Genomic DNA, 27277 nt, shown 5'->3' with positions numbered 1-27277 from the left:
TGGGAACTGAAGTCCAGAGATGCGTCTAAAGTGATCCTTGCTGATTTATTCGTTTTCCGTTAGCTCAGATCCGACCGGTCCTCCTTTAATTACGTGACCTCTTTTGCACCCTCCGTTTCTGCAGTTCTGCCTGGAAAATTGGTGCCTGTTTCCCCGAGCCGACCCTTGTGAACCGCAGGACAGTAGAAGAGAGTTCTGTCCTCTCATAGCCGTTGCATAGATGGCTGTTTGAACTTGAACGGAGAGAGGAGAGGGAGAGAAAGCCGTGAGATCAACCAAGTAATGAACGAGGAATTTGCTCCTAATTGTCCTGCCGTGTTGAATGAAAATAAATAAAATGTCATTTGCTAAATGATTCTTGGCTGGCTCGGTGGATTCGCAGGGTGGGGGTTTCGGGGCCCTCGGGGGCCGGACACTCTCCTCATCGTTGGAGACATTTCTCCATTGGCTCAGATCCAGGGTTGAAGTTGGTGGACTCGGTATCGATGCATCTGGAACGGTGATGCGTCTGCGCTGAAAGATATAACTTTCTTTTTAACCTTTGGGTCTTTGGGTCAAAATGACCCAATTCTTCTATCCTTCTTTCCTCCTGCTCTCTCCTTCCTTCTTCCTTTCCTCTTTCCCACCTTTTTTACCCTCCTTTATTCCTTTTTCTTCCTACCTCCCTTCCATCATTGGTTCCTTTATTACCTATTTGCTTTTCCTTCCTTCTTTCTTTCCTTTTCTCCATTCCTTCCTCCCTCCCTTCAATCTTTTATCTCTTCTTTCCTCCGTTCCATCTTTTCTCCCTTCCTTACTCCCTTTCCTACCTCCTTCCTTCTTTTCTCCTTTCTTCCTTACTTCCTTCTTTCCTTCCTTCCATCTTTTCTCCCTTCCTTACTCCCTTTCCCTACTTCCTTCCATCTTTTCTCCCTTCCTTACTCCCTTTCCTACTTCCTTCTTTTCTCATTTCTTCCTTCTTTCCTTCCTTCCATCTTTTCTCCCTTCCTTACTCCCTTTCCTACTTCCTTCCTTCTTTTCTCCTTCCTTCCTTCCTTCTTTCTTTCCTCCCTTACATCTTTTCTTCCTTCTTTCCTCCGTTCCATCTTTTCTCCCTTCCTTACTCCCTTTCCTACCTCCTTCCTTCTTTTCTCCTTTCTTCCTTACTTCCTTCTTTCCTTACTTCCTTCTTTTCTCCCTTCCTTACTCCCTTTCCTACTTCCTTCCTTCTTTTCCCCTTTCTTCCTTACTTCCTTCTTTCCTTACTTCCTTCTTTTTTCCTTTCTTCCTTACTCCCTTTCCTACTTCCTTCCTTCTTTCCTTCCTTCCTTCTTTTCTCCCTTCACCCTCCCGTGACCCAAAAACAGCACAAGGGTTAAACTATCGAACAATGTGCATTTTACGCTTTTATCTGCAACGACGGAGACAAACGAGCAAAAGCTAATTAGTAAAACCATTTGAGCCAAACTGTCTTGTCCTGGTTGGGTTTGGGGACGGATGGAGCGACGTGTCCCGCCGCCGTTCCTCCCTCTCACCCTCCGCCCCAAAGACCCTCTCATCCTGTCTTGTCCTCCCACCCTCTTTCATACACCTCTCTCCCATTTCACACTCTGCCCCGTCTCTTTGTCCCCTGGTCCTCACCCCTCTTAGCCCTCTCCATCCTGCTCCCCCACTTCCCCTTTTTCACTCCCGCTCCCTCGTTCATCAAGCCTATTTATTGCCTGCTCTGCTCTCGGCCCTGCATACATCTGCATAGTAATAGGCTGTGAATTAGCCGGGGCCAGGGCGCACGCGTGGAGCGGGCCGTAATGGAGGAGGCTTGGAGGGAAAGGGGGGAGGAAACTCACCTGGGCCACCTCTCAAGGCCCATGCAGCCCAGTTCAGTCCTGCAAATTACATGCTTTTCCGTGAGATGCAAGATGCATTAACTTCTGCCTAGCGAGCGCCGCTGACGCGGGGGGTCAGGTGACCAAGAGGTTGCTCAGGCCATTTTTTTTAATCGCACGATACAGTACACACTAGAACCAGACACAGAAGGCCATTTCCACCAAAACGAAACACAATTTTGTCAATAAGTGGCTTAGTGAATGTAGAAAGTTTAAAATGCGGTGTGCCACACAGGAACAATAAAAGGAACCGTCACGCTGCAACAAAGCTCCCTGAACTACCAGCTGAAGAAATACAAATAAGAAAACAAAAGAACCAACTTTCCTCTCTTCAGCCCAGCTGTGGGGCCCCGTTTACACGTAGCAAAAACGGTGGTGTTTTCATGCATTTTGGCCGTTCGTTTACACGAAAACGAAGCTCAAAGTCACCAAAAACCATCATTTCTGAAAACTCCGGCCAAAGTGGAGATTTTCAAAAACTCTGTTTTCACGTTTGCTTGTAAACGGAGGGAAACAGACATTTAGGCTTCAGAACGTCACATTATGCAACAGAAACGTCACCAGCTTCATGTGTGTGACCTGTTTTTACAATTTGTTTGGCCACCGTCAATATTTTCTTGTATTTTACCTGTTTTATATTCTAAAGTCACACTTAAAAGTAACTCCACTTCTCTGTCACTCCAAACGAAAGACTCTCGTTCCGCCTTGGAAGTAACTGCAGTCAAGACTGATTTATGGTTCCGCGTTACACCAACGCAGAGCCTACGGCGTAGGGTACGCGGCGACGCGCACCGTACGTACAGTAGGCTACGCCGTCGATTTAACGCGGACCATATTATTCAGGCTTCACACGTGTCATTTGTTAATGTTTTTTTTCCAGGATTCTGATTGGCTAGCATGACTTTATCTTCTCGTTACACTGCCCCCTGCAGGTTTGGATGCTCATAGCACCTTAACAGTGTATTCATGCGGGTTCGTGTAAACGAGGATATTTTTCAAAACGTAGAGGGGGAAATATCCGTTTTTGTAAATACCCGGCTATGTGTAAACGTGGCCTGAGTCTGGTCTTACTGTTAATGTCCCACCATCATCATTTATGTTTAAGGGTGCTTTCAGACCTGTGGACCGTTTGTTTTGTTCCGATTCAGGGGCTAAATCGATACAGTTGTTTCATTTTTCATTCGTGGGGTTTGTGTTCACAAGGCAAACGTCTGTAGCGGTTCAAAACTGTTAACAAATACCATGCGCGAACCAGCTGTTTGCTCATTGGTCAGAAATGAACGCGGAAGGAGTTTCCTCTTCTATACCCCGGGAAAAACAACAACTATGGAGCATCGTAAGCGAGTGTGGCTAGTTTGTTTCTGTGTGTTTCTGTGTTGATTATGTTCTCACTGCAAACGAACCGCTCCAGGTCTGGAATGGAAGCGAGCCGAGAACCGAACCCTAACCTCTCCTAGACGATCTCGGCTCGCTTGTTTTGTGCCGCATCCGAGCGCGATTGCTGTGTTCACATATACCAAACGAACCGATCTTTAGGGGGAAACGCTCCCTGTTACGGAACAACTGCTCCAAACGGGACAGGTGTGAAAGCACCCTGAGTCAAAAACCGAACTTTTGCTCTGAATTAATTTCCGTTAGCGATAGGATTATTCAAACGCAAGAAAATGAGGAAATGTTCAGTCTTTTTTTCATTCCGATTGGAGATTCCTGAAGTGATGTTGGTTCGTCAACTTCAAAGTCAAAGTAGCTTTATTGTCAATTCCTTACATGTCAAGACATACAAGCAATCGAGAGGACGTTTCCCACTTCCCTCGGTGAAACATATACAGTAAAGTGCGCAGGAGCAGGCACAACAGATAGGCAGGCATTCTTAAAAAGTTCACATAATACAACATTTACTAGTACTAAGATGAGTGCAAAAGGCCATTTTTGTAAAAAAAAAAGAAACATTCCTTAGGGTGTATTTGGACATTGTGTGCAGTATTTAGACATAAACAGTAAAGTAAAATAAACTTACCTGACATAAACAGGTCACAACTGCATGATCAAAACTGGGGTTTAGTTCAGTTTATGTAACACGTAAAACACATTCCACAAAATCCTTTCCTCATGAAATTTAATTCCAATATTATCGTTTTTTTCCAAATAAAATAAAAGATTTCTTGATCTTAATTTCTCTTTCCATTTCTTGTATGTATCTGTTCATTCAGTTGTTAGCAGTGTTTGTGATTTGATCCTCAAGTGTTTTTGAGGCCACAATCAAAATCTTGTTTAGAGCCACCAAATCCCTGTACCTGTTGATATTCTTAGGTATTCTTGGGTATGACAATGTCATAAAAGTGTCAATCACCTTAACCCTGAGGCTGTTCCTGGAACGTGGCCTCGTGGATGTGGTCAGGATTCCCAGCTCGCACAGAGAGCACATGCTGAACGGATACGAATCCTTTATATTTTTATAGTTGAACCTCCTTTTACTTCTTTCTTCTGCTTTGTACCATCGTCATTTACTCTGTTCTGCCAGTATTAATGCTTTTTCATACATCTGCTGCCTTCATTTTGATACCAAATTTATTCAAATACGCTCTGTAGTTGCTGAGATATACTCCGTTTAAATTGGGTATGTCATTTTCAAATAGGAGTCTGAAAAGCAGGCTTAGCCAGAAAGGGTTAAAATAACTGCAAAAAGAGCACCTTTTGTGTTGGTTTTTGCATATTTGCATGTGTGCTGGGCTTCTTACTCATTTTTACGTGGGAGTGTTTGTGCTGTGTGCCCTTGATTAGCAAACCAACCCAGTCCTCCCCCTTCAGCAGCATAAACAGCCACGCTGCTGGTTAAACCTTTGATGTTGGCTTTGTTGGCCCCCTCAGGACTCTGTGGGACTGTAAAACTACAATTTCACTCACTGCAGCTGCTGCTATGACATACAGCCACATATTATACAGCACTCTGCTCCCGCCGCCACCTTTCACCTCGTTGACCCTCCTGCGGGAAGTCGAGTGCTCGAGTCTCGGCCTTCGGCGGCTGATGATGCAGCCGTCTCCGTCGTGGCTGTGGTTGTCAGTAGGCCTGTGTGGAAAAAATAGATTTTCCGATTCTAAATCGATTCTCGTATTAATTCCTAAAAATTGATTTGTATGTCTAAAGATCGATATTTTTTTTTAATCATTACATTAGAACTTTTGGTATTTTTTTTGTTTATGCCCAAAAAAGGAATGTTTTGTTGGACACGAGAATAACTGGTGCCATGTTTTTGCCTTTAAATATGTTTAAAGGTATGAAAACATTAAAGTTTTCAATTATAATTGCAAAAATTGTCTATATTTCATTACTTTATATACTGATTTGGGGTTACATTTGCATAAAATGCTAAAAACCAAATTCTCAAAAATTAAAAACCGAAATAGACCGAAAATGAAAAAAAAATGAAAATTGAAAAAAACGGAATGTGGGAAAAACTAAAACCGATTTCATCTGTTTGCTGCCCTGGTAATTCTACCCCACATGATGTTTCTGAAAGCAGTTAGATCAGCATTCTGGGAGGTGATTGGTCCTTACAGCATCATTAGCTGCCAATAGAGGGTCTGCATTGACGTCACTTCCCCACTGGAGTGGCAAAAACAGCTGCAACTAGTGGAGAAAACCGGATAACAGCCGATTATCGGCTTAAATTAAAGGCAGTTGGACTTGACAGTGACCCGTACAGTTACCAAGAACCAATGGTCCATGGACATTAATATTTGGCCACAAATCCAGTTTCCTGATATTTAAATGTACTTAATTTCTACGTCGGGTAAATACACGAAGCAAAGCTTGAAGGCTTACAAAAGTCTTGACTCTTGGTCCTACTTCAATGCAGGATTTGTAGTAGAAATTAAAGTGATGAGGACACGGAACTTTATGATTTGACCGTTTAACGTTAGCTACCCAAAAATCCAACATTACCTGATACAAAATGGGAATCGCAAATCCACGTTTCGGTGCCTGGAATCCAGTTGTTTCTGTGAATTGCAGTAATCCATTTGTCTTTCTTAAGCTTATTTTTCAGCAGTCAAAAAACGATAACTCCGATTTCTTGCTAAATCTATGAGTACAGTCGATCGCACAACAGCTCTTTCCCATTTTAGATGTTTTCCAGTTGCTCAAACTGAAAGTTTACGCTGACACTCAGTCTTTCTGCCACTCAGTCTTTCTGACACTCAGTGGACGTAACCCGCTGTGAAGTCACATCTGTGACGTCATGTGCATTCCCTCTATACTTGCTGTTGAATCTCAATATAATACTAGTATTCATATGTTGCATACCTACACAGTCATATAATTCAGGCAACAGCTCAAAAAACTGTTTTTTCTTAAAGCATTTTATTCTTTATTTGCATAGTTTTACCACTGTATGATTGTCTTACAGAAAATATTTCTACGACATTTGTACATGATAACACATCATGGATACAAAAATCCATTCAAAGCAGTGCAGTTTGAAGCAGAAACAAAATACTGAACACTTTTGATACATAACTTAAAATAATACAATCCTTCAAAGTCACTTGATTCAATCATAAAGATATCTCCCACAGGTCCTTCGTTGTAATTCAACAAACTTTTACCAAACAGCAATGGAAGACTCAGCTCACTTTACACTGTTTAGTCGTAATCCCCAATACTGTCCTCTAAAACATATGAATCATGAACATCACATGCTCACATAAGTAACTATCATATAAAACGTACCTTTGAGTGGATCCAACAGAAATGCAGGTGGCAAACACATTCACAGCGGGAAGGCACTCAAAAAATAGGTTTAATAACACTAAACCACATCAATATCGGAGTCGGATCGAATCAAATCTTGATAATCGATTCTGAATCTTAAGAATGGGAATCGATTCTTATCCCCAGCCCTGGCTGTCAGGTGAAAGCAGAGCAGGGGCTCTGAGACGTGCAGCGTGAAGCACAGATGCAGAGTGAGAGCAGCCTGCAGGCGAAGCGCCCAGACGGAGCTGGTGCTCGGCCTCACATGCTGGAAGCTGCTGCAGGACCGGCATCATACAGACGCGCTAACAGGTGCACGCACAGTCAGAGGCAACGCACAGACACAGAAGGCATGAACTTGGCAAAGCAAATTACGCTGAGAGCTATTTACATACGCTTTTACAATATTAGAAATTTGCATCAAAAAAGAGGTTTGGAATAGTTTAATTGAGCATGCGGGAGGAGGAATAATGCATCTTTAAAGAGAGGAATAAACAGGAGAGAGCGCTGGAGGGAAGACTGGAACAGAGAGGAACTCACATTCCCCGAGAGCTGGAGAGGCATGAAGACAGAACGATATAAAGCAGTGTTAGCAAACAAGACTGAGATTATGCCCATTGTGCGGGGAATAATGCGTCCCACACAGCTGAAAGGTTGGTGGCCAGGCTGCGGGCCACCATGACCATTAGAATATGAAAGGACGGAAATCTATGCAATGAAAAGAGGCACTCAGGGACGGGATCAGCCCACACTCCAGCCCTCAGGAATGGCTCTCATCTCCGAGCAACCCCACACCCCCTTCCCCTCACCTCTCGTGTTGATTTGATGATAACTTTTGGATTCATTTTGTGGGAAACATCCATTTCTGTGATTGTTGATATCGTTTTTTGTGGCCCAGCTCGGCTTGCAGTGCATTCCACCTTTAAAGCCTGACGCAAGATAACATACAAAAAAAATCCTTCTTTTTTTTTATTTGAGGCGTTGTATCGTGAAATGAAAAATACCCCAATTTTCTAAATATTAAATTTGATATTTTTTGAATAAATGTTTTTTTCCCTTTTTTTTAATTTTTGGGTTGCGGCTGGGTTCTCAAATTCAAATATCAAATACGATCCATCCGGCATGGTAGGGTTAATATCTGGTAGTTTTTGCACCCAGGGTGCAACATTTTTCTGAACAACAATAATTAATGATCACATGGAGTGATAGTTCTTGAAAATGAGCAGATTTGGATCAGCTGTTTCGTGGTTGGTCGAAATCCCGCAGGCTTGCCAATAGGCGGAGTCAGTGTTCCATGAACGAGAACAGCTCGTATTCCTCGTCAGACAAACATGTTTTTAAGATATCTACATGTTATACATGCATACTACTTTTTTTTCTGTTGCACACTGCTTGGAGAACATGACCATATAAGGAACTTCCGCCCTCTATGATGTCATAAGGAACCCATGTTAGAAAAAACTCTCCAAAACGAAATGTTCTCAGGCCCCTGAAAACCAAGCACTTTGTGCACAAGAGTACTACAACATGTAATTACCTCTTCTCTGACCCTGTTGTCACATCCTACATAATAATTTATGGTAAGAGAAGTCAGAAAATAAGCAAAAAGGGGAAAAACATAATATAACCACCTTCAGAGTTTGGCTGGAGATTCACTTCTGCTCCCACTCACACCAGGGACAATCTAAACTTCTTAACCCTTGTACTGTCTTTGGGTCAAAATGACCTAATTCTCCTGTCCTTCTTTCCTCCTACTCTCTCCTTCCTTCTTCCCTTCCTCTTTTCTCCCTTCCTTCCTTCTTTCCTCCCTTCCTTCTTTTCTCCCCTCGTACATTCTTTCCTTCTTTCCTCCCTTCTTTCCTTCATTCTTTTTTCCCTTCCTCCCTTCCTCCCTTCCTTCCTTCCTTCCTTCCTTCCTTCCTTCCTTCCTTCCTTCCTTCCTTCCTTCCTTCCTTCCTTCCTTCTTTTTTCCTTTCCTCCCTTCCTTCCTTCTCTCCTCCCTTCTTTCCTTCCTTCTTTTCTCCCTTCCTTCCTTCCTTCCTTCTTTCCTTCATTCCTTCTTTCCTTCATTCCTTCCTTCCTTTTTTCCTTTCCTTCTTCCCTTCATTCTTTTTTCCCTTCCTTCCTTCCTTCCTTCCTTCCTTCCTTCTTTCCTCCCTTCCTTCCTTCCTTCCTTCCTTCTTTTTTTCCCTTCCTTCTTTTTTTCCCTTCCTTCCTTCCTTCTTTTTCCCTTCCTTCCTTCCTTCCTTCCTTCTTTTTTCCCTTCCTTCCTTCTTTCCTCCCTTCCTTCATTCCTTCCTTCCTTCCTTCCTTCCTTCCTTCCTTCCTTCCTTCCTTCCTCCCTTCTTCCCTTCCTCCTTACTTGACCTGAAGACAGCACAAGGGTTTATTTACTGGCCTTTATAACTCAATGATGTTTTCCTCATTTTCTTCATTTTATAACGGACCAGAAATACCTTTCCATAGAACATGTAGCACCGTGAGTCACAAGGGTGGTAGGAATAGGAGACGGTCCGGTGTTTAGGAGGTATGATTTATACATATCAGAGTCGTGCATACTGATGAGGCCATTAGAGCCTTAAGATGGTTGAGTGGTCTGTTTTTATTGGGGTTGGCCCTTGCTTACATGTTTTGATGAGCATTACATATAAGGCTAACCTCCTAATTAGGAGCCAGCAGCAGCTTAATCTTTTGACTTCATCAACGCTGACCAGAATTAATTGAGGATATGATTGCTCGCACCATTCATCTTTTTTTATAGCGGGTTTGTTTCATTGATCCAGCCTCACAAGAACAAAAGCCTGGAGAAGATGAGGAAAAAGCAAAGAAACGTTTGACCTGGCTCCGTTTGCTCGGCCTTGTTAAGTAGCAGGGAGTTGTATCGACTTCACTGCAGCAGCGAGGCCACTTACCCCCATGCCGCTGGATGCTGCATCGACGGCTCTGCTGCAGGACAAGTCGCCACTACCCAGGTGACCCAGAGGAATCCTTCCATGTCTGCGTGTGTTACGAGTCTGATTCAGCCGGCGAGTGCTGTAGCAGTCACGGCCGTGCGTCGCAGGCCTGTGGATGTGCACGCACGCTTCCCCCGCGACTCGATAAATCGATAAACCCCGGGGTTAATAGTGAGGAGGAACTGGCTCACCAGCTCTACTAACAAACAGCGGACTGTTAGCATAACCTCAGTCCTGCCCGTTCCCTGCGGAAATCCACTGGCATTGATCGCAAAGCTCTCGCTGCAGCTGAATCCAGTCTCAGTAGCTTATCTCGGGGTATGCAAAGCCTCGGCCGTCGGCCCCGCCACTCCGGTACAGGCAATTTAGGAATTAACCCTCTGAAATCTGAATAAACCAAGGACACAAAGACAAAGACAGTGCGGGGATTAGACCGAAATCCAATTTGAAGTGAGTCTCTCTGGCAGCGGGGAGGCTGAGAGATTGTCCTTCAGTGTGGAGGACCTGGGGTTTAAGCCCCCATCGTGGCTCATTACTGTGGAGATTTGGCTCAACACTTGTGAAATATCATCTCAGGGAAACGGTGAACGGTGCATTGTGCTTCCTTTTCTTTAGACTCAACCGCCAAATCGTTCACAATTATCCCGACAGAGTTCAGGACGAGGACTGGTTTTGCCGTCTTGTATTTCTAGGTATTTTTAAAATGCATTTCAATTGTTTTTCTGCTTCTTTTTGGCCACATGAATAAAGTAAGGCATGCATTAGGGATGGGCGGTATGGACTAAAAGATTTATCACGATCATTTCTGGCATTTATCCTGATAACGATAAAAATACAACTCCACCTTTTTAACTATAAATCTATCACCACATTCAGTCTTTGGAGCCAAAACACTGCTCTAAAAGATACTAAATGCTACTAAACTACACCAATTAAATTGAATTAATAAAAACCAATTAAATGAGTTACACCTGTAAAACTGGAATGACTCAGATCCGCCATGTTTGTTACACAAACACGTATCAACGGGAATTTATCTTTCTTTCTTTCTTTCTTTCTTTCTTTCTTTCTTTCTTTCTTTCTTTCTTTCTTTCTTTCTTTCTTTCTTTCTTTCTTTCTTTCTTTCTTTCTTTCTTTCTTTCTTTCTTTCTTTCTTTCTTTCTTTCTTTCTTTCTTTCTTTCTTTCTTTCTTCCTTCCTTCCTTCCTTCCTTCCTTCCTTCCTTCCTTCCTTCCTTCCTTCCTTCCTTCCTTCTTTCCTTCCTCCCTTCCTTCCTTCCTTCCTTCCTACCTTCTTTCCTTCCTTCCATCCTTCCTTCCTTCTTTACTTCTTTCCTTCCTTCCTTCCTTATTTCCTTCTTTCCTTCCTTCCTTCCTTATTTCCTTCTTTCCTTCCTTCCTTCCTTCCTTCCTTCTTTACTTCTTTCCTTCCTTCCTTTCTTCCTTCCTTCCTCCCTCCCTCCCTCCCTCCCTTCCTTCCTTCTTTACTTCTTTCCTTCCTTCCTTCCTTCCTTCCTTCCTTCCTTCCTTCCTTCCTTATTTCCTTATTTCCTTCCTTCCTTCCTTCCTTCCTTCCTTCCTTCCTTCCTTCCTTCCTTCCTTCCTTCCTTCCTTCCTTCCTTCCTTCCTTCCTTCACGTACGTTGTGCGTGGATTTAACACAGAACCATAAATCAGTTTTACACAAAAACATCATCAACAGGAATTTATCGTTTTTACCGCGAGATGACAAATTCTTACCGTGGGGAATTTTTTTGACGGTTTATCGTGAACGGTAAAATATCACCCATTCCTAGCATGCATTATTGGTTATGGCTACTTCTGTCATTGCATGTAGTGCTGGCAAGCAGGAACACAGTTCCCTGCACGGGTGTAAGATGGAGAACGTGGACCGTGGATGCTTTAAGGCCCGGTTGAGCGCAGGGATCCCATGTGAGAGAGACAGCCGGCATAAAATGTAATTAGGGCCAGCTTTTTCTTAAATCTTTGACAATTGATTCATGTCTGAAGCAGAAGAAAGGGAGCGGGCGGCTCGGCGCTGCGAGCTGCGGCGCTGCAGAAAAGAGCCCACGGGCTTGATTTGAACCGAAATCTATGAAGAGATTTACTGAACATACAACATCAGGGTCCAAGTATTGTTTGTTCTGCGGTTGCTCTGTTTTAGAAACAAATTAAGAAAAAAAATACCCGTCTCCCCCCCCGCAGTCGTCTGCTCGGAAACCAGAATGGCTTTTGGAAAACAGAAATTATGGCGCTGGGAAGATGAGGAGGCACTCAGGCATTTAATTTTAGTGTGTTGCAAGTTGTGAGATTTTAAATTTCTCCCACAAATCCGAGGTTGTGTTTCACGCAGAAGCTTCGTTCCAACCAACCCTGCTCGGGCACAGCTCTGGGAAAATGTGCCAACGACCTCGGCATAAAACATGAATGACATTTCTTTTCTTTTTCCCTTTTTTTTTGTTCTCCTCTCAACCCGCAGTGAAGTAAACAGACCTTTGTGTGGGTTTTTTCACATCCTCTCTTTCTGGTTTGGTTTGGGAACAGAAACAGGAAGTCTGGTGGTTTGGTTTACAGTGTCGTCCCCTGCCAAGTTTTCCCTGTCCTGCCAGGGCGCTCCGGCTCCGTCCGGAGGGTTGTCCCGCGCTCGTGTCCTTGTCACACCGATCACGGACAAATCAAACTCTCCCCTGCCCGCCACGTAAAACCGCTGAGTCCTTCTGCAGTGCCGTCTCGCTCCGACAGTAACAGAGTTTACATTCAGTCAATAACCCTTTTAACCCTTGTACTGTCTTTGGGTCAAAATGAATAATTCTCCTTCCTTATTTTCTCCCTTCCTTCCTTATTTACTCCTTTCCTTCCATCTTTTCTTTCTTCCTTCCTCCCTTCCTTTCTTTTCTCCCTTCCTTCCTTCCTTCCTTCTTCCTTCCCTTCTTTCCTTCCTTCCTTCTTTCCTTCCTTTCTTTCTTCCTTCCTTCCTTCCTTCCTTCCTTCCTTCCTTCCTTCCTTCCTTCCTTCCTTCCTTCCTTCCTTCCTTCCTTCCTTCCTTCCTTCCTTCCTTCCTTCCTTCCTTATTTTCTCCCTTCCTTCCTTATTTACTCCTTTCCTTCCATCTTTTCTTTCTTCCTTCCTCCCTTCCTTTCTTTTCTCCCTTCCTTCCTTCCTTCTTCCTTCCCTTCTTTCCTTCCTTCCTCCTTTCCTTCCTTCCTTCCTTCCTTCCTTGCTTCCTTCCTTCCTTCCTTCCTTATTTTCTCCCTTCCTTCCTTATTTACTCCTTTCCTTCCATCTTTTCTTTCTTCCTTCCTCCCTTCCTTTCTTTTTTCCGTCCGCTCTTCCTTCCTTCTTTCCTTCCTTCCTTCTTTTCTCCCTTCCTTCCTTCTTTCCTCCCTTCCTTCTTTTCTCCCTTCCTTCCTTCTTTCCTCCCTTCCTTCTTTCCTCCCTTCCTTCCTTCTTTCCTCCCTTCCTTCCTTCTTTCCTCCCTTATTTCCTCCTTTCTTTTCTTCCTTCCTTCCTTCCTTCCTTCTTTTCTCCCTCCCTTCCTTCCTTCCTTCCTTCCTTCCTTCCTTCCTTCCTTCCTTCCTTCCTTCCTTCCTTCTTTCCTCCCTTCCTTCCTTCCTTCCTTCCTTCCTTCCTTCCTTCCTTCCTTCCTTCCTTCCTTCCTTCCTTCCTTCCTTCCTTCCTTCTTTCCTCCCTTCCTTCCTTCTTTTCTTCCTTCCTTCCTTCTTTTCTTCCTTCCTTCTTTCCTCCTCTATTCCCTTTCTCCTTCCTTGACCCGAAGACAGCACAAGGGTTAAAACCTGAATATTAGCAATAACCCGTTGCGCACGGCCATGTAAACACCAATAATCCCTTTGAATAACCGGAATTTGCTCATATTCCGTTTAAAAAAAACCCAAATATGAGCCCTGGGTTACTCCTTTTAAAACCTGAATATTCTCATGCTCTTTTCGCAAGGAATATTGGTCTTTTGAGTCCAGGAAGTTAAGTCTAAACATGGTGAAACGCAAGACCAGATCACTTTTGGAGTGAGGAGGAGACTAATTATTTTATAAATGTAATGAAGGATATGAACATTTTGGCATTTGTAGACGGTAGAAAGTACCGGGATAGCGAGATTTACAAGAAGGTGAGAGAAAAGTTGCACAAAGCAGCATTTGTTTTGAATTCGGATACAGGAAGAAGAAGCGGAAATTACGGAAATTGCGTCATGACGTTCTCCGCACGTCGCTGGTTTGATCCAGATATCCCAAATGATTAATTACCATGTAAACGGAATATTCCGAATGTTTCAGTAACCGGAATATTAGCAATAACCCGAATTTTGACTGCCTGTAAATGTAGTCAGTGCTGGTCTTCGTAGCTCAGCCATCCATCCTCCTCATGGCTCTGGTAACACTCCAGTCAGGGGTGTTTCTACAGCCCCTGGGGGCCCTGGGCAGGAGAGACCATGGGCCCCCCCAGAATCATGATGAATGAAGTCCAGGACAACTGATCAGTAACAGAATCTTTTATTAAACAATTAACACCTATCTTAATGCAAACTTATTATGTAGCTATGAATGTATTTAGAAGAAAATGGCTGAATTCACTTTACATGACTTTAATGTGCAGTAAACTTGCTCGGTGGATGAGTTTGGGATAAAGTGGCACTTTTTTATAATGTAACACGCATAACTTACACATTCTTACCAGGGGTGTAACGGTACATGTATTTATGTTGAACCGTTCGGTATAGCTTGTTCGGTTCGGGACGGAGGCGTACCGAACGAGTTTCGGTACATATTAAGTAGAGGACCGCACGTTGTGGAGCAGAGCGCTGCTGCAGCTGCACATGCAGTTGCGCTCACACCGAGAAAGTATTAAGGTTAAAGAAAAAAGCACTAACTAATGAAGAACTAAAGAGCTAAGCACATAATTGTGACAAGTCCAGTGTTTCCCCTACCATCGAGACCCCCCGCCAGGCCTAAAAAAAAAAAAACAATGATCATTTACGTTCATGAGCGGCTCTGCAGCTGTTCTGCAACGTGAGTCGACCTGCTTCGTTGCCTAGAAAAGCCTGAATTATGGTTCGGCGTTAAATCGACGCGTACCCTACGCCGTAGGCTACGGCGTAAGGTACGCGGCGACGTGCACCGTACAGCCGCTCGCCGCGTACCTTACGCCGTAGGATCTGCGTTGGTTTAACGCGGCACCATAAATCAGCCTTAACGATGCGAGTACCGCTGCTGAGCGCGGGCATATTATTATACATTATGGGATGTATAGAGTTTGTAGCTAGCCAACTATGGCGCCGGCCAAAAAAATAAAAAATATCGCGGGCGACAGACAACATGATATAAAGAAATGTTTCTGCCACGTCTGTTTGTGTTTGCATGAGACGCTGCAGGGAAGCATGAAGGAAAACACCGCCCGACGACACACCATGCATCCGCGGGGTCCTAGCGCCGGCACACGTAGAGCCAATATTATTTTGTGTGTGTGTGTAATAAACAACTAGCACGTTTATATTTTGCATTTTGTTTTCTTACTGTACCGAAAATGAACCGAACCGTGACCTCCAAACCGAGGTACGTACCGAACCGAGATTTTTGTGTACCGTTACACCCCTAATTCTTACCATTGTCACCTTCTTTCTTTTCATCCTCTTTGTTTTTTTTTCTTTTTCAAATCTCTCACTGTATTTCAAATTGTGAATCACTATGGCCGCACATCGATGCTGGCTAGTAAGGGGGCCCATTAGGGAGATTCCTGACTGTCGTTGCAGTGTCTACGGGGGTTTTAAGTTGTGTCGCTGATATGGAGCGATGTCAGCCGTCTGTCGGGACCCCCTACTATCAACTAGCCAGTGTGAACTTGGAGAGGGGCCCGTGAGGGGGTTTCTGATGCGTTGTCGTTGCAATGTTTCGCACAGGAGCGTCCAAGAGACACTATTTCAAAACAAGTTTGAGATACTGACGGCGTAAAAGTTGATATTTTCTCAACTTTTGACTCATGTAAGGCTTCTACAGCACCGGCAACTTGGCTTGGCAACACTTGGGGATGCTTGGCAACTTCGTTCAAGGTCAACGGGCGTAGTTCTTTTACAGCACCAAGATTTATTTTTTTGCAGTAATGAAGTAATTCTTCGAATGAAGAAAATTGACTCTTTCACATGAAAATAACTATTTTGTGCTGCTTTAATTGAGCACTGATGACAAAACTAAAGCAGAGCGCCTTCATTTTCATTGTATAATAACGTTTGAAGTGGAAGGTTAGGTATTTTCTTTCATCCCAACTTGCTGAGCTGTTGCTGGTCGTTGAAATACACAAATAAAACCAACACATTCATGCCTCTCCCTTCCTGTACCTGTTGTCTTCTGATCCGTGTTTAAATGCATATATCCTATATTCCTTTCGCCTCCTGGACTCTGACAGGCTAAAAAAAAAAAAGAAACGGCTTATCTTGCTCTCGCAGCTTAGTTAACTGTAAGCCTTCAAGCATGGAAAATGAGGAGGGAGGAAGTGAAATGGCCGAGTGCTCCTTCCAGCTCTCTGGGCCGTCTGCAGCTCCGGCCTCGCCGGCGGCGGGAATAAAACCCCGACACAAGCGGCTGCGGTTCCACGTGTCAGTCCGGCGTGATTGCTGGAGATTTGGCCGTAAACATTTGATGTCATGCGGCCGCGTTGATGCATGTCGGTGCCGGGCCTGTAAAAGTGAGATTCACTCCCCCACGCTGAAGCCTTTGCTTTGATGTTTCTCTCTCTCCTTCTGAATGTCATTGATATCGTATGTATTTGATAATAATTGGATATTAACGGGAGTGATATGATAGCTAATAGGATGTTCATTGAACTCATAATGTCTGTAAAGTGCCCTAATGTTAACCCGTCCATCTCTTACCATTCACTTTGAGAAAACTCTACCCCTCCCTCTCGCAACCATTTCCACCGGTACAGAATGTACCGAACCAACGGTGTAACTTTATTTGATGACTCTTGTCATGTTTATGTACTAATTTCTCGGGGGGTCATGTTCTGGGTCTCTAAAAACAACTTATACCGTACTTTCCGGACTATAAGCGGCTACTTTTTTACAACGATGTGGCTAATTTATGGATTTTTCCGGGCTAATGAGCTTCATGCCACTTGTACATTGTGTGGGTGTGGCTTATATTCAGGGGTAGGGATTGGAATCGAGAACCGGGTCTTGTTGCGAACCGGTTCCCAGTGTTTCAATTCCTTGGAATCGTTTGCCTTTTTCGCAAAAGATTCCCTTATCGATTCCAGTGGGCGCGAATGACGTCACCAAGCACGTTGCGCAACGTGCGCATTCGTGCCCAGCAGGAGAACACGGGGAAAAAAGCGGCATAAACGCTCGAAAGTTTGGTTACATTTTACCAAAAAGGATGACAACAGGGCAACAATTCTTGCAATGTGGACATTTCAACAAAGAGGGAATGGGGGAAACTGTTAGGGCTCGGCCAGCTGATGCGCTGGGAGCGCCGAGTCAGCCTGCGTGTGGTAAGGCTGATTTATGGTTCCGCGTGACACCAACGCAGAAGTTAAAGAGCATCTACCGCTAGCTTCTCCTTTCATCAAGGCAGGGAAGAGAATCAGGCCAGAATAGATGAATGTTATCAGCAGTGACTAAGTTTGTGGTGTTGAACATGTTACTGGACATTCTTGTGCAATTGCTACAAAACAATTTGTTGTTTTTAGTTAATTTCTACAGAAGAATTTTTATTTTATTATTATTTTATATTTAAAACCTATTTTACTGTATATTACAAATCATTTTGTGGGGACCCCCTGGCACCATCGAGGAGGAATTTTAGTATCAACTTTGTTTTATTAAAACAAAGTTGATACTAAAATTGTTTGTTCTCCTTTTTTCCAAATGAGAATCGATAAGAGAATCGATAAAGAATCGAATCGTTAAGCAGAATTGAAAATGGAATCGGAATTGAAAAAATCTTATCAATTCCCATCCCTATTCAGGGGCATTCAATAGTCTGGAAATTACTGTAAATAAAACTGAATTGAATCATACAGGAGTGCCCCAAAAGTAATTCAAAACAAGTCAAATGACTGGATTTCTGATAACATCATGAATCAGCACGTTTTTACTGCTAAACAACTGTCAACACAACATGCTTCTCTCCTCTGACTTTGCCTGTCGGTGCTTCTTCTCTTCCCGCTGGGATCAATCCTTCCCTGAATCCAGAGGAATCAGAGACTGAAGTGGCTTTGTACATGAAGTAAACCTTTTCTGTCAGAAGGGACAGTAATCGTCACTTTTTGTGCAAAAACACCTGCATGGACTGTTGGAGAGATAAATTACCCTTGTTTTCCCGAAGGGTTAAACCCAAATATACAGACTTTTTATCATCTTAGTCTTAGGACAAATATTTAACTGTGCGTAAGTTGATGGGAAAAGATGTTGCCAGCTGCAGAAATGTTTGGACATGCTCCAAATCCTGTTCCTGCTCACTTAATCCTGCGAGTTAGAGTACATAAGTGCACCGCAGTAACAGTTCGGTTTTGCAGACGAACACTGCAATCAGCCAGATGTTTCATTCCTAATGGTCTGGAAATCGAGTTTAGAAAGCTGGACGCTTCTAAACTCCTTCTGACGGATGCAGCGGGAGAGTTGGAGCACTTGTTGGTTTGGTTTTGGGTTGGAAAAGGACGGCGGCCTGTCTTTGTAAATGAGACTCAATGCTGGCGTGGAACTGTCTGTGTAGAAACGCGTCCATTACAACAAGTTTTTCAGTGGTTTTGACCCGCTGGGGCCGATTCTGCTGCTTCAGATTGTTCTGAGAAGAACTTAACTCCACCCAAGTTGTTTTTTTATTTACATCATGAGTACTATTATTATTTTACCGCTATGTTGTGGAAAAACCCATTAAATGCTCTTTAATGCATTCTTTCCAACTAGGTGAATAACTGGACTGAAACTAAGTGTCTTAGTTACCAAGAATAAGACTTGAGAGATTATTCAGATTTCAGTAGATTTAATTAAACACTTGCATGCAAAAGGGTCAGAACAAACATGAGGCGTTTCAATGCAGAATGACGATGAAACAAAGGAAGTGTAATGATTTTAAGCCACAAAGAAAGATTCATTCTTACGATTGGAGTGGACAAAAACATCTTTAAGGTCAGTGTTAATCTTTTTGGGGCACATTACCCGTCTGCACACTTAGTTGGGCCGAGGCTATATTTTGCTGCTCTCAGCAGTTTTGGTTTAATCAAGTGGCCAAGACTAAATTTTCTTTCACAAGCTAAACAATTTAGCCGAGATTAATATTGATTGACATAAGGTGGTTGTGTTCCAGTCAGCTTCCCTGGTCCGTTTGGACATTTACAACATGGGACCCTGCATTTCTGGACTAGAGAGACTTGAAAAACGTTCTTCAGTGACGTCCCAGACGTCTGTCCAATAATGTCTAAAGTTGTGGTGAAATATTTCGTCTCATGTGCAACACGGTGGATCTGCCGGTCAGGCCGGTTGATCGACAAAGGTCCGTCGCTGATCCAACGCAGATTTTCTCCAGTAAACTTTACAACAGAAGGGAAGAACGCCCATTTAGTCTTTTAATAAGAATGGGGGGAGGATTCCTCTAAAACCATCCTCCTGGAAGTGTCTGTACCTTTTTGGAGACGGCTGTCATGCTTTTCACGGGGAGGTGGCCGCTGCTCCTTCATGAAGCTGAAGATGCTTTCAGGTTAATGGAGAGGACTGGACGTCTGACGGGGCTTGAAAAGTTGCCTTTCGAGCTTCTTAACACTACTACTACTACCATTACTATTGTCATTTAGCAGACGCTTTTATCCAAAGCGACTTACACCTGAGAGAACACAAGCACAAAACCACATAGTAGGTCCAGCTGGATCAGTGCTGGTCAGACTGATGAGAGTCCAGTTGGATACAGGTGCTGTCCAACCTGATCTCACAAAAATCTGTGAAATGCCCACGACCTCTCACCACTATTTTCCGTGGTATATACATGGAAAATGGTATAATTCCGTGTGAGTACCACGGATATTGTACCATGCAAAGTCAATGGGATCCGATTTCGTCATATATACACGGATTATGACATTATTATTATTATTTATATATTATTCTTTGTTATAGTGGCTAAATTATGAGTTTTTGGTGCTGCCATGCCAGTGCTAGAATATTATATATATATATATTTTTTTCATTTTCTTGAAATAAGAAAGCTACGTCTAAGAAGACACCATGTCATTAGTGAATGCATCTTACTAGATGCCGAAATGCTCCTTGAAGAGCTGAGTCTTTAGCTTGCTCTTAATAACGGCGTGAAAGATGTTTAATCTGTTCCTGATTTTTATATATTTTAGTTTAAGTTACAGACCAGCTGACCTCTGTGTCTAATTATACTCTCTGTGTTTCCTCTCCCCTTGTCCCGGTTCCTCCAGGTGCGTGTCCTGCGTCAACGCCAACTTCCCCTGCCACTGGTGCAAATACCGCCACATGTGCACGCAGGACGCCGGCGACTGCTCCTTCCAGGAGGGACGAGTCAACATGTCGCAGGTGAGGGGGCCGACTGGTGCAAACACGGCAACATTCACCAGCACATGCAGTCACACAATCAGTCAAAGATTCCGAGGCGCTGAAAAGCAACATGTGAATGCATCTCTGAGTATTAGCGCCCGTGCACGAGCGCGTACGGCGGCGCGGCGACGCCAGGACTGCAGCTGGGACCGGTGCTGCATCTCATTGTGTGCATGCGAGTGGCCCAGCAGCAGATGTTAGCGCTGGATCTCCTCCCCTCCAAACAAGTCGGGGTGAATGAGAATGCAAATGCTGCGTCCCAAACGTTGGATTTGCATGAACCCCCTCCCTCTCAGACCCTCCGTCGAACTCTCTAATTCTCCTTGGCGCTCACACAAACATTTAAAAATTAATTGCCAGAGAAAGAGAAACGAGCGCCCTCAGAAAGCATCTCCACGTTAACCGTTTCCTGTCGGGTCGGGAGATTCTGGTTTCCTTTCTGAGCCCGTCGATCGGCGCTCCCGCACACGTCCACGCGCCTTGATTTTCTCTCTCTTTTGTCACCGTTTCCCTCTTGTTTTCTTCTTTCATTGATGCCTTCTTTTCACAAACTAACATTTACACTCAACCATCGATTCTCTTCTGTCACTCTTCACTCGCTCCAACTTTCCTTTCAGCCAAAACTGAGATGTTGAAAGGGTATAATCAGGAAAAAACATGCAATCTGGTGCTGTGAGTGAGGGTGGGCCGAGAGTCGCCGTGTGTGTGGTTGTGTCGGCATCTACGCCTCTGTTTTGTGCATTTTAGGAATGTTTTTTGTGTCCATGCTGGTTTTTTTTAATGTGTGTGTGTTTCTTGTAACTGGCTTCACCTTAAAGCGGCTAGTTATGCTCATTTTCAGTCATGTAAGTTTCATCTGTGGTACCTGTCGAGTAGTTTGTGCACCTAAAGCTTACATGCTTTCATAGGACACTCGTGTTGACCGGTGTAGACGTGGTGAAACACTGACCGGGTCATCAGACGTCTGCAGTCCAGAACACGAACAGCTAAAGATGCTTTCGGCTCCGTACTGTAATTGGCAACAATCGACGCTGGCTTGTTGTGATAATGAGTGCAATTGATTGCTTTTTCTTTCTTTTCCATTTGAGGTGCATTCAAGTCCATTGATTTTTCTTAATTTATTTTTTGCTATTTGTCACACAGCGTAGAAGTTTGGCCGTCAGCAACTGTGGCGCTTGTTACCCCCCGATGTTTTCAAGGAAGCAGCACAAAGGAATTTGTTTTAAATTTCAGTAGAGTTCTCTTAAAAACTCACTTTTATGTAGCACTTTCTGATCTCCTCTGTAAACAACACATGAATAAATGCGAGGGCTGTCAAAGTTAAGGCATTAAAAACACGATAACTGTTAGTTTTAACAGGAAATGTGATCGCAGCCAAACCTGTAGTTTTGAAAGAAGCAAAGAAGCTATGATAATAATATGTGTAAAATACAATCCACAAAGCATCAGCTACGTCACACCGTGTTATTTCCCATAGACTGTTTAAAATACCAAAAAAGAATAAACCTTTTCCTCCGTCATGTCTCACTTGAATCTGATGGGAAGACGCCGACGCTTGTCAAAGTTGCTTTATGTCTCCAAAAACATTCTTTGGAGACATAAAGCAAAAAAAAAAAAGCTAAATGCTTAATTAGAGGGACAAGCACATTGGTTGAGATGAGAAATGCACTCAATCCTTTGTGGATATTTGTAAATGTCTGTTTTTTTAAGGGTTACCAGCAAAGAGTCTGCTCTTGTGGAAGTGACAGGAAAAAATGACCATATAAGGAAATGACCCCCTCTGTGACATCGTAGAGAGCCAATGTTAGAAAAAAAAATGGGAGGATGATCTCAGAACCCTGAACAGAGCAACAATATTTGACCGTAGCAGCAACACTGTAGACTAGGAATGGGCGATATTTTATCATTCACGATATACCGTCAAAAAAAGATTTATGGTTCTGTGTTAAATCCACGCACAACGTACGTGAAGGAAGGAAGGAAGGAAGGAAGGAAGGAAGGAAGGAAGGAAGGAAGGAAGGAAGGAAGGAAGGAAGGAAGGAAGGAAGGAAGGAAGGAAGGAAGGAAGGAAGGAAGGAAGGAAGGAAGGAAGGAAGGAAGGAAGGAAGGAAGGAAGGAAGGAAGGAAGGAAGGAAGGAAGGAAGGAAGGAAGGAAGGAAGGAAGGAAGGAAGGAAGGAAGGAAGGAAGGAAGGAAGGAAGGAAGGAAGGAAAGAAGGAAGGAGAGAGCAGGAGGAAAGAAGGAAGAAGGGGAAAAAAGAAGGAAGGAAGGAAATGAGCCAGAAGAAAGAAAGAAAGAAAGAAAGAAAGAAAGAAAGAAAGAAAGAAAGAAAGAAAGAAAGAAAGAAAGAAAGAAAGAAAGAAAGAAAGAAAGAAAGAAAGAAAGAAAGAAAGAAAGAAAGAAAGAAAAGTTCCCGTTGATGAGGTTTTTGTGTAACAAACATGGCGGATCTGAGAGTGAGATATATTTATAGTTGAAAAGGTGGAGTTGAATTGGTTTTTTTTTTATCGTCATTTTTATCGTTATCAGGATAAATGCCAGAAATTATCGTGATACATTTTTTAGTCCATACCGCCCATCCCTACTGTAGACAAGTCTTATTACACAGATAAGTATTCAAAATATAAGGAAAGTAAAATAGGAGTGCTTTTTTTTTTAGTTTAAGAATGCGGCTGAGTGGCTTTAATAATGAAGGGAACTGCTTTCACATCCCTCGATAAACACACCAACCAATTCATTGTTATTTTGTGTTTTTCCTGATGCACCACCCCACTTGGGTGCAGGCGTTGCCACGGTTACCGAGACACTTTGAATGTCAGGAGGGGTTTTGTTGTATTAAACAGAATACTTGTGCCACAACAACATGCCTTACACGGATGATCGTTATTATTTAAAGAGCAGGACAGAAACGGAGACGGGATGTTTCAGATGTTTGCTTCACTTCTCTCTCTGTTGTTCGTCGGAATAGGCAGCATTCTTGAAGTGACGCATATGCTCACTTAAGCCAGCAGCAGTAGTTTTGTCACATATTTATCTCCTCTAGTCTCAATTTAGTTCCAATTTGCCGGTTTGTAGACCCTGCTGAAGGTAATATTGCCCATCACTGCTGCCTGGAAAAGTTTCCCCCTGCGTCATTAGCAGTCAGTTGCCAAAGTGATTGAATTCACACTACAGTGGTTATCTTCCCAAAGGCATTCGTCAAATTTTCTTGAGGCTGACTTCACTTCATATCTGATAAAATTCACGGCATCTGTGACCATGCGGCACATATGCAAAGCGCAAATATTTTCCTTTTTGTCTTTCTTTGTGCGTCTGCACAGATAACCACTAATCTATAATTTTTGACCTTTTAAGGCAAATATAATTTTCTGCTGTCACTTCCTGGATTTGTAAATGTGTATAAATCAGCTGTGTTGTGACAGCAGATAAACAGAGAAGCACATTAGGGGCGACCAGGCAGAAAATTGCCAGAGTCGGAGAAACACTTGAGAAGGCCATCAATGGAAAGAGCGTATAAACACAAACAATGAGAGAAACAAACACCAGTGCAAACCAGTGCAGAGACAAACAAATTTGCCCTGCTCCGATGAATCTGAGCGCCGGGGCCCGTAGAGCGGGCTGGTCCGGGCTGGGCCCGGAGGTGGGTTCAGATGACTTCATTTAGATTCACGGAAATAGGAAAAATAATGCAATAATAAAAACCAACAGCAAAAGTAATAGAAAGGCAGGTTTGTTTGCATTTATTGTTCCGTCCGCGAGCCTGCCGGCTTATTCTTTTCACCCACTGCAGTTCGGCTGCTTGTTAATTAAGTCGTTCATTCATTTTGCATGTGGCTGCTTTTCACTGGGGGTATTTCATGTCCCACAAATGAATTAATGTGATATTTGATTGACAGCACGGACAGAAAGTAGCTGCCAAATAACGTCCCCTGACGTGAGCTTGGATAGCGAGAGGCTTCTCCTTTTGTTTTTGTGTGTTTGCGTCCGCTCATTCATGCAACAATTTGTTTGTTAGTCATTATCAGAGATGGTGATTATTCATTTTATATTGCTCCGTTATGTTCTTGTCTCCAGCTACATCAGAAATATGTCAAACTAGCAGAACAATATGGAACTAAATGGCTACAAACGTATGGATATTATTTGAAAAATCCCTTGGTGGGAAAAAAAAAGTATGCAGCCCTTTTTGAATTTTTTTTCCATTTGATTTACAATTAAATGTGATATGATCTTTCTTTAAGTCACAATAACATACAACCACAACATAATAAAGCTGATAACATTAAAGGGACTTTATGTAGCAGTATCACCTCCAACCACATGGGGCAGGTCAGGTCTGGCTTGTTGACTAACTAGGTCTGAATGCTAACAGCGATGTAAGGAGCTTTCACACCTGTCCCGTTTGGAGCAGTTGATCCGAAACAGGGAGCGTTTTTCCTCCTAAAGATCGGTTCGTTTGGTATATGTGAACACAGCAATCGCGCTCGGATGTGGGACAAAACAAGCGAGCTGAGATCTCCTAGGATCTCATGTTCGAAACGTGCATGGATTTCAACGTGAATCCGTGCGTGGAATTTTTCCGTACGTAAAAAAAAAATTCAGATGTTCAAAACTGTGCGTACGCCCAAATCCACGCAGGTTCCTTTGAACATCACAATCAGCGTGGATTTGAGTGCACATGCGGGAGCACAACACTCCGCCTTGTCTCCTCCCTTAGTAGATATATTTGAATATGATATTGAAGATAATTATCCATTAGAAAACGCTCATCCTAACAAGGAAATTGCAAAAACAAGTAAAACAAATTAAAAAAAAACATCAACTATGAGCTGGAGACACTCCTGTCAAAAGTTGAGGCCTGGAAAAAATAATTTATTTGGAGGCCATTCTTCCGATTTCAGCGGCATTGCATTATGGGTATTGCTGTTTTTGCTTTGCTTTGTGATTGTTGCAGCTCCACTCTTGTGTAACTTATTTGGTGATGTGGGGACTGTCCTTCACGTGTGGTTGCGAATTTATTGTTGACGTCACGTTTCCTCATATTCTGCACTTCACTGCATCACCAGTGAGTGTCGTCAACGGACAAAACATTTTCGATCATACGACCGTGAGCATAGAAAGTGGCGTACGCAAATTTTTTGTGCGCCGCACGTTTCGAACATGAGGCCCCTGGAGCGGTGCGTTTGCAGTGAGAACGTAATCAACACAGCAACCGACACAACTCACTCAAAAGCTGCTTTCAAATAGAGCGCGGTTCGCGCCGCGCCCACCGCCAGGTAGGGCGCAGAGACGGCGCAGCCTCCACTACCTTCTCTCCTATTGGACGCGCCGAGATGTCGTCCCAGCGCGGCACGGTAAAATTAAAAAATGTTCAATTCGGACAGGCAGGCCTGGCGCAAACCCCGCGGCAGGCGCCCTCTCGAGCGCGGCCGATCTTGGTGGCAGAGCAGTCCGCTCTTGCGCCGGTAGCACATACACAATGATGGGGATTGCCGGCGGCGGTCTACACTTTGCACTAGTGATGCACCGATTGTTCGGTAACCGAAATTGTTCGGCCGAAAATGGCAAAAAAAACACTTTCGGTGTTCGGTGGAATAAGTGGGGAAAAAAAACGAACAATTAATAACGGCGTTGTAAAATAAGGAAATAGACTGGCCGCTCCGTCCCGTAACGTTGCGCACTACATAAATCGTTGGCCAACCAAAAAGTAACTCCATAACAATTTTACCTAACATTCACCATTAGGTGGAACCAAAACAACATAATGCTGGGAAATTAAAAAAATTTCATTTTTTTATGTTCAATAAATATATATTTATAAATTATAATATTTTCTACCTTGTAATTTTGTAAAAAAAAATTTCTTTGAAAAGCATGCCTAAATCAAATGTATTTGATTTATGCAATGGTGAAAAAATTGGCAAAATAAATGAAAAACTGCTGAAGAACCATGTTCGGTATTGTTCTGTATTCGGCCAAGTGTTTATTATTATTTTCGGTTTCGGCCACAAATTTTCATTTCGGTGCATCACTACTTTGCACCCTCTCTGTGAAAGGGGCTTTATAACCATTGTTGTTTATCCCGGGGTACGGAAGAGGAAATTCCTTCTGCGTTCATTTCTAACCAATGAGAGAACAGTTGGTTCGCGCATGGCATTTGTTAACAGCTTTGAACCGCTACAGACGGTTGCCTTGTGAACACAAACGCCACAAACGAAAAACGAAACAACTGTATCGATTTAGCCCCTGAATCGGAACAAAACAAACGGGCCACAGGTCTGAAAGCAGCCTAACATTCATATATTGGCTTGGAAGGTAGTTGCTACATAGAACCAGTGTAAGATGTTGTTTTTGATTTATTTTGAGTTTTACTTTTGATTTGTTTCTATTCATGTTGTATATTTGGTGTCTTTTACCCTTTTATTTTATTTATTTAGTTATTCATATGTTCAGCGCTTTGGTCAGTGGTTTCTGTCTTCAAAGTGCCTTGTGAATAAAGTTGGACGGAAAATCAGAAGACTATATTAAATTATTTTGCTAGTTTTAAGAATTCTATTCAAGAAATGCTTCTTAACCCATTGGCAGATATTTTTTTGCTTAGAATAAGACAATTTTGACATAAATCATGCTGCTGCCTGATTACTTGCACAAAAAGGAAATCCAGGTCTGTAGTTTGCACACCTGAGAGCCCAGTTAATGAAATGAAGTTTTCTTCTCGTAAGAAGCGTGCCTTGCAGGGAGACGTACGACCGAGAGAAGTTGATGCAAATGAAGCTGGAAAGGGATGCAAAGTCATCTCTAAGTGTTGAGTTGTTTTTTTTTTGTTGTTGTTTTCTCAGGTTCTTCCAGACTGATCAATAGCACTCCTTCTATATGTAAATGACTGTGAACATTTCTGCTGCTTCCACTAATGCTTCTTGTAGCACTTTGCAGTACAACTCTCAGGTACCGTCATTTTTTAAAACCCAACTGAAGTCTCCAAATTGTACCTTGTTTTTCTTTTATCTATTGTGTTGCATTTGTTGTTGGTTGTTCATCTGTAATTTCTGTAAACCAACTCAGAGGACGATGAATGGAAGGAAGGAAGGAAGGAAGGAAGGAAGGAAGGAAGGAAGGAAGGAAGGAAGGAAGGAAGGAAGGAAGGAAGGAAG

The 27277-nt window shown here is 43.1% G+C and overlaps 1 protein-coding gene across 3 annotated transcripts in view; it reads left to right on the top strand.

Moving 5' to 3' along the window:
- The window catches only part of plxna1a (plexin A1a), a 444018-nt gene that overhangs the window by 197265 nt on the left and 219476 nt on the right, over positions 1–27277 (top strand). For all 3 annotated transcript variants that reach the window (XM_061736805.1, XM_061736806.1, XM_061736804.1), the window contains exon 8: positions 19992–20106. In XM_061736805.1, coding sequence (XP_061592789.1) covers positions 19992–20106 — 115 coding nt within the window. The remainder of the gene's footprint in view (positions 1–19991; positions 20107–27277) is intronic.

The sequence above is a fragment of the Cololabis saira genome, chromosome 12 (genome assembly GCF_033807715.1).
Source record: "Cololabis saira isolate AMF1-May2022 chromosome 12, fColSai1.1, whole genome shotgun sequence".
Classification (NCBI taxonomy): domain Eukaryota; kingdom Metazoa; phylum Chordata; class Actinopteri; order Beloniformes; family Belonidae; genus Cololabis; species Cololabis saira.
Note: the sequence above shows the minus strand (reverse complement) of the source record. Positions and strands in the feature narration are given on the sequence as shown.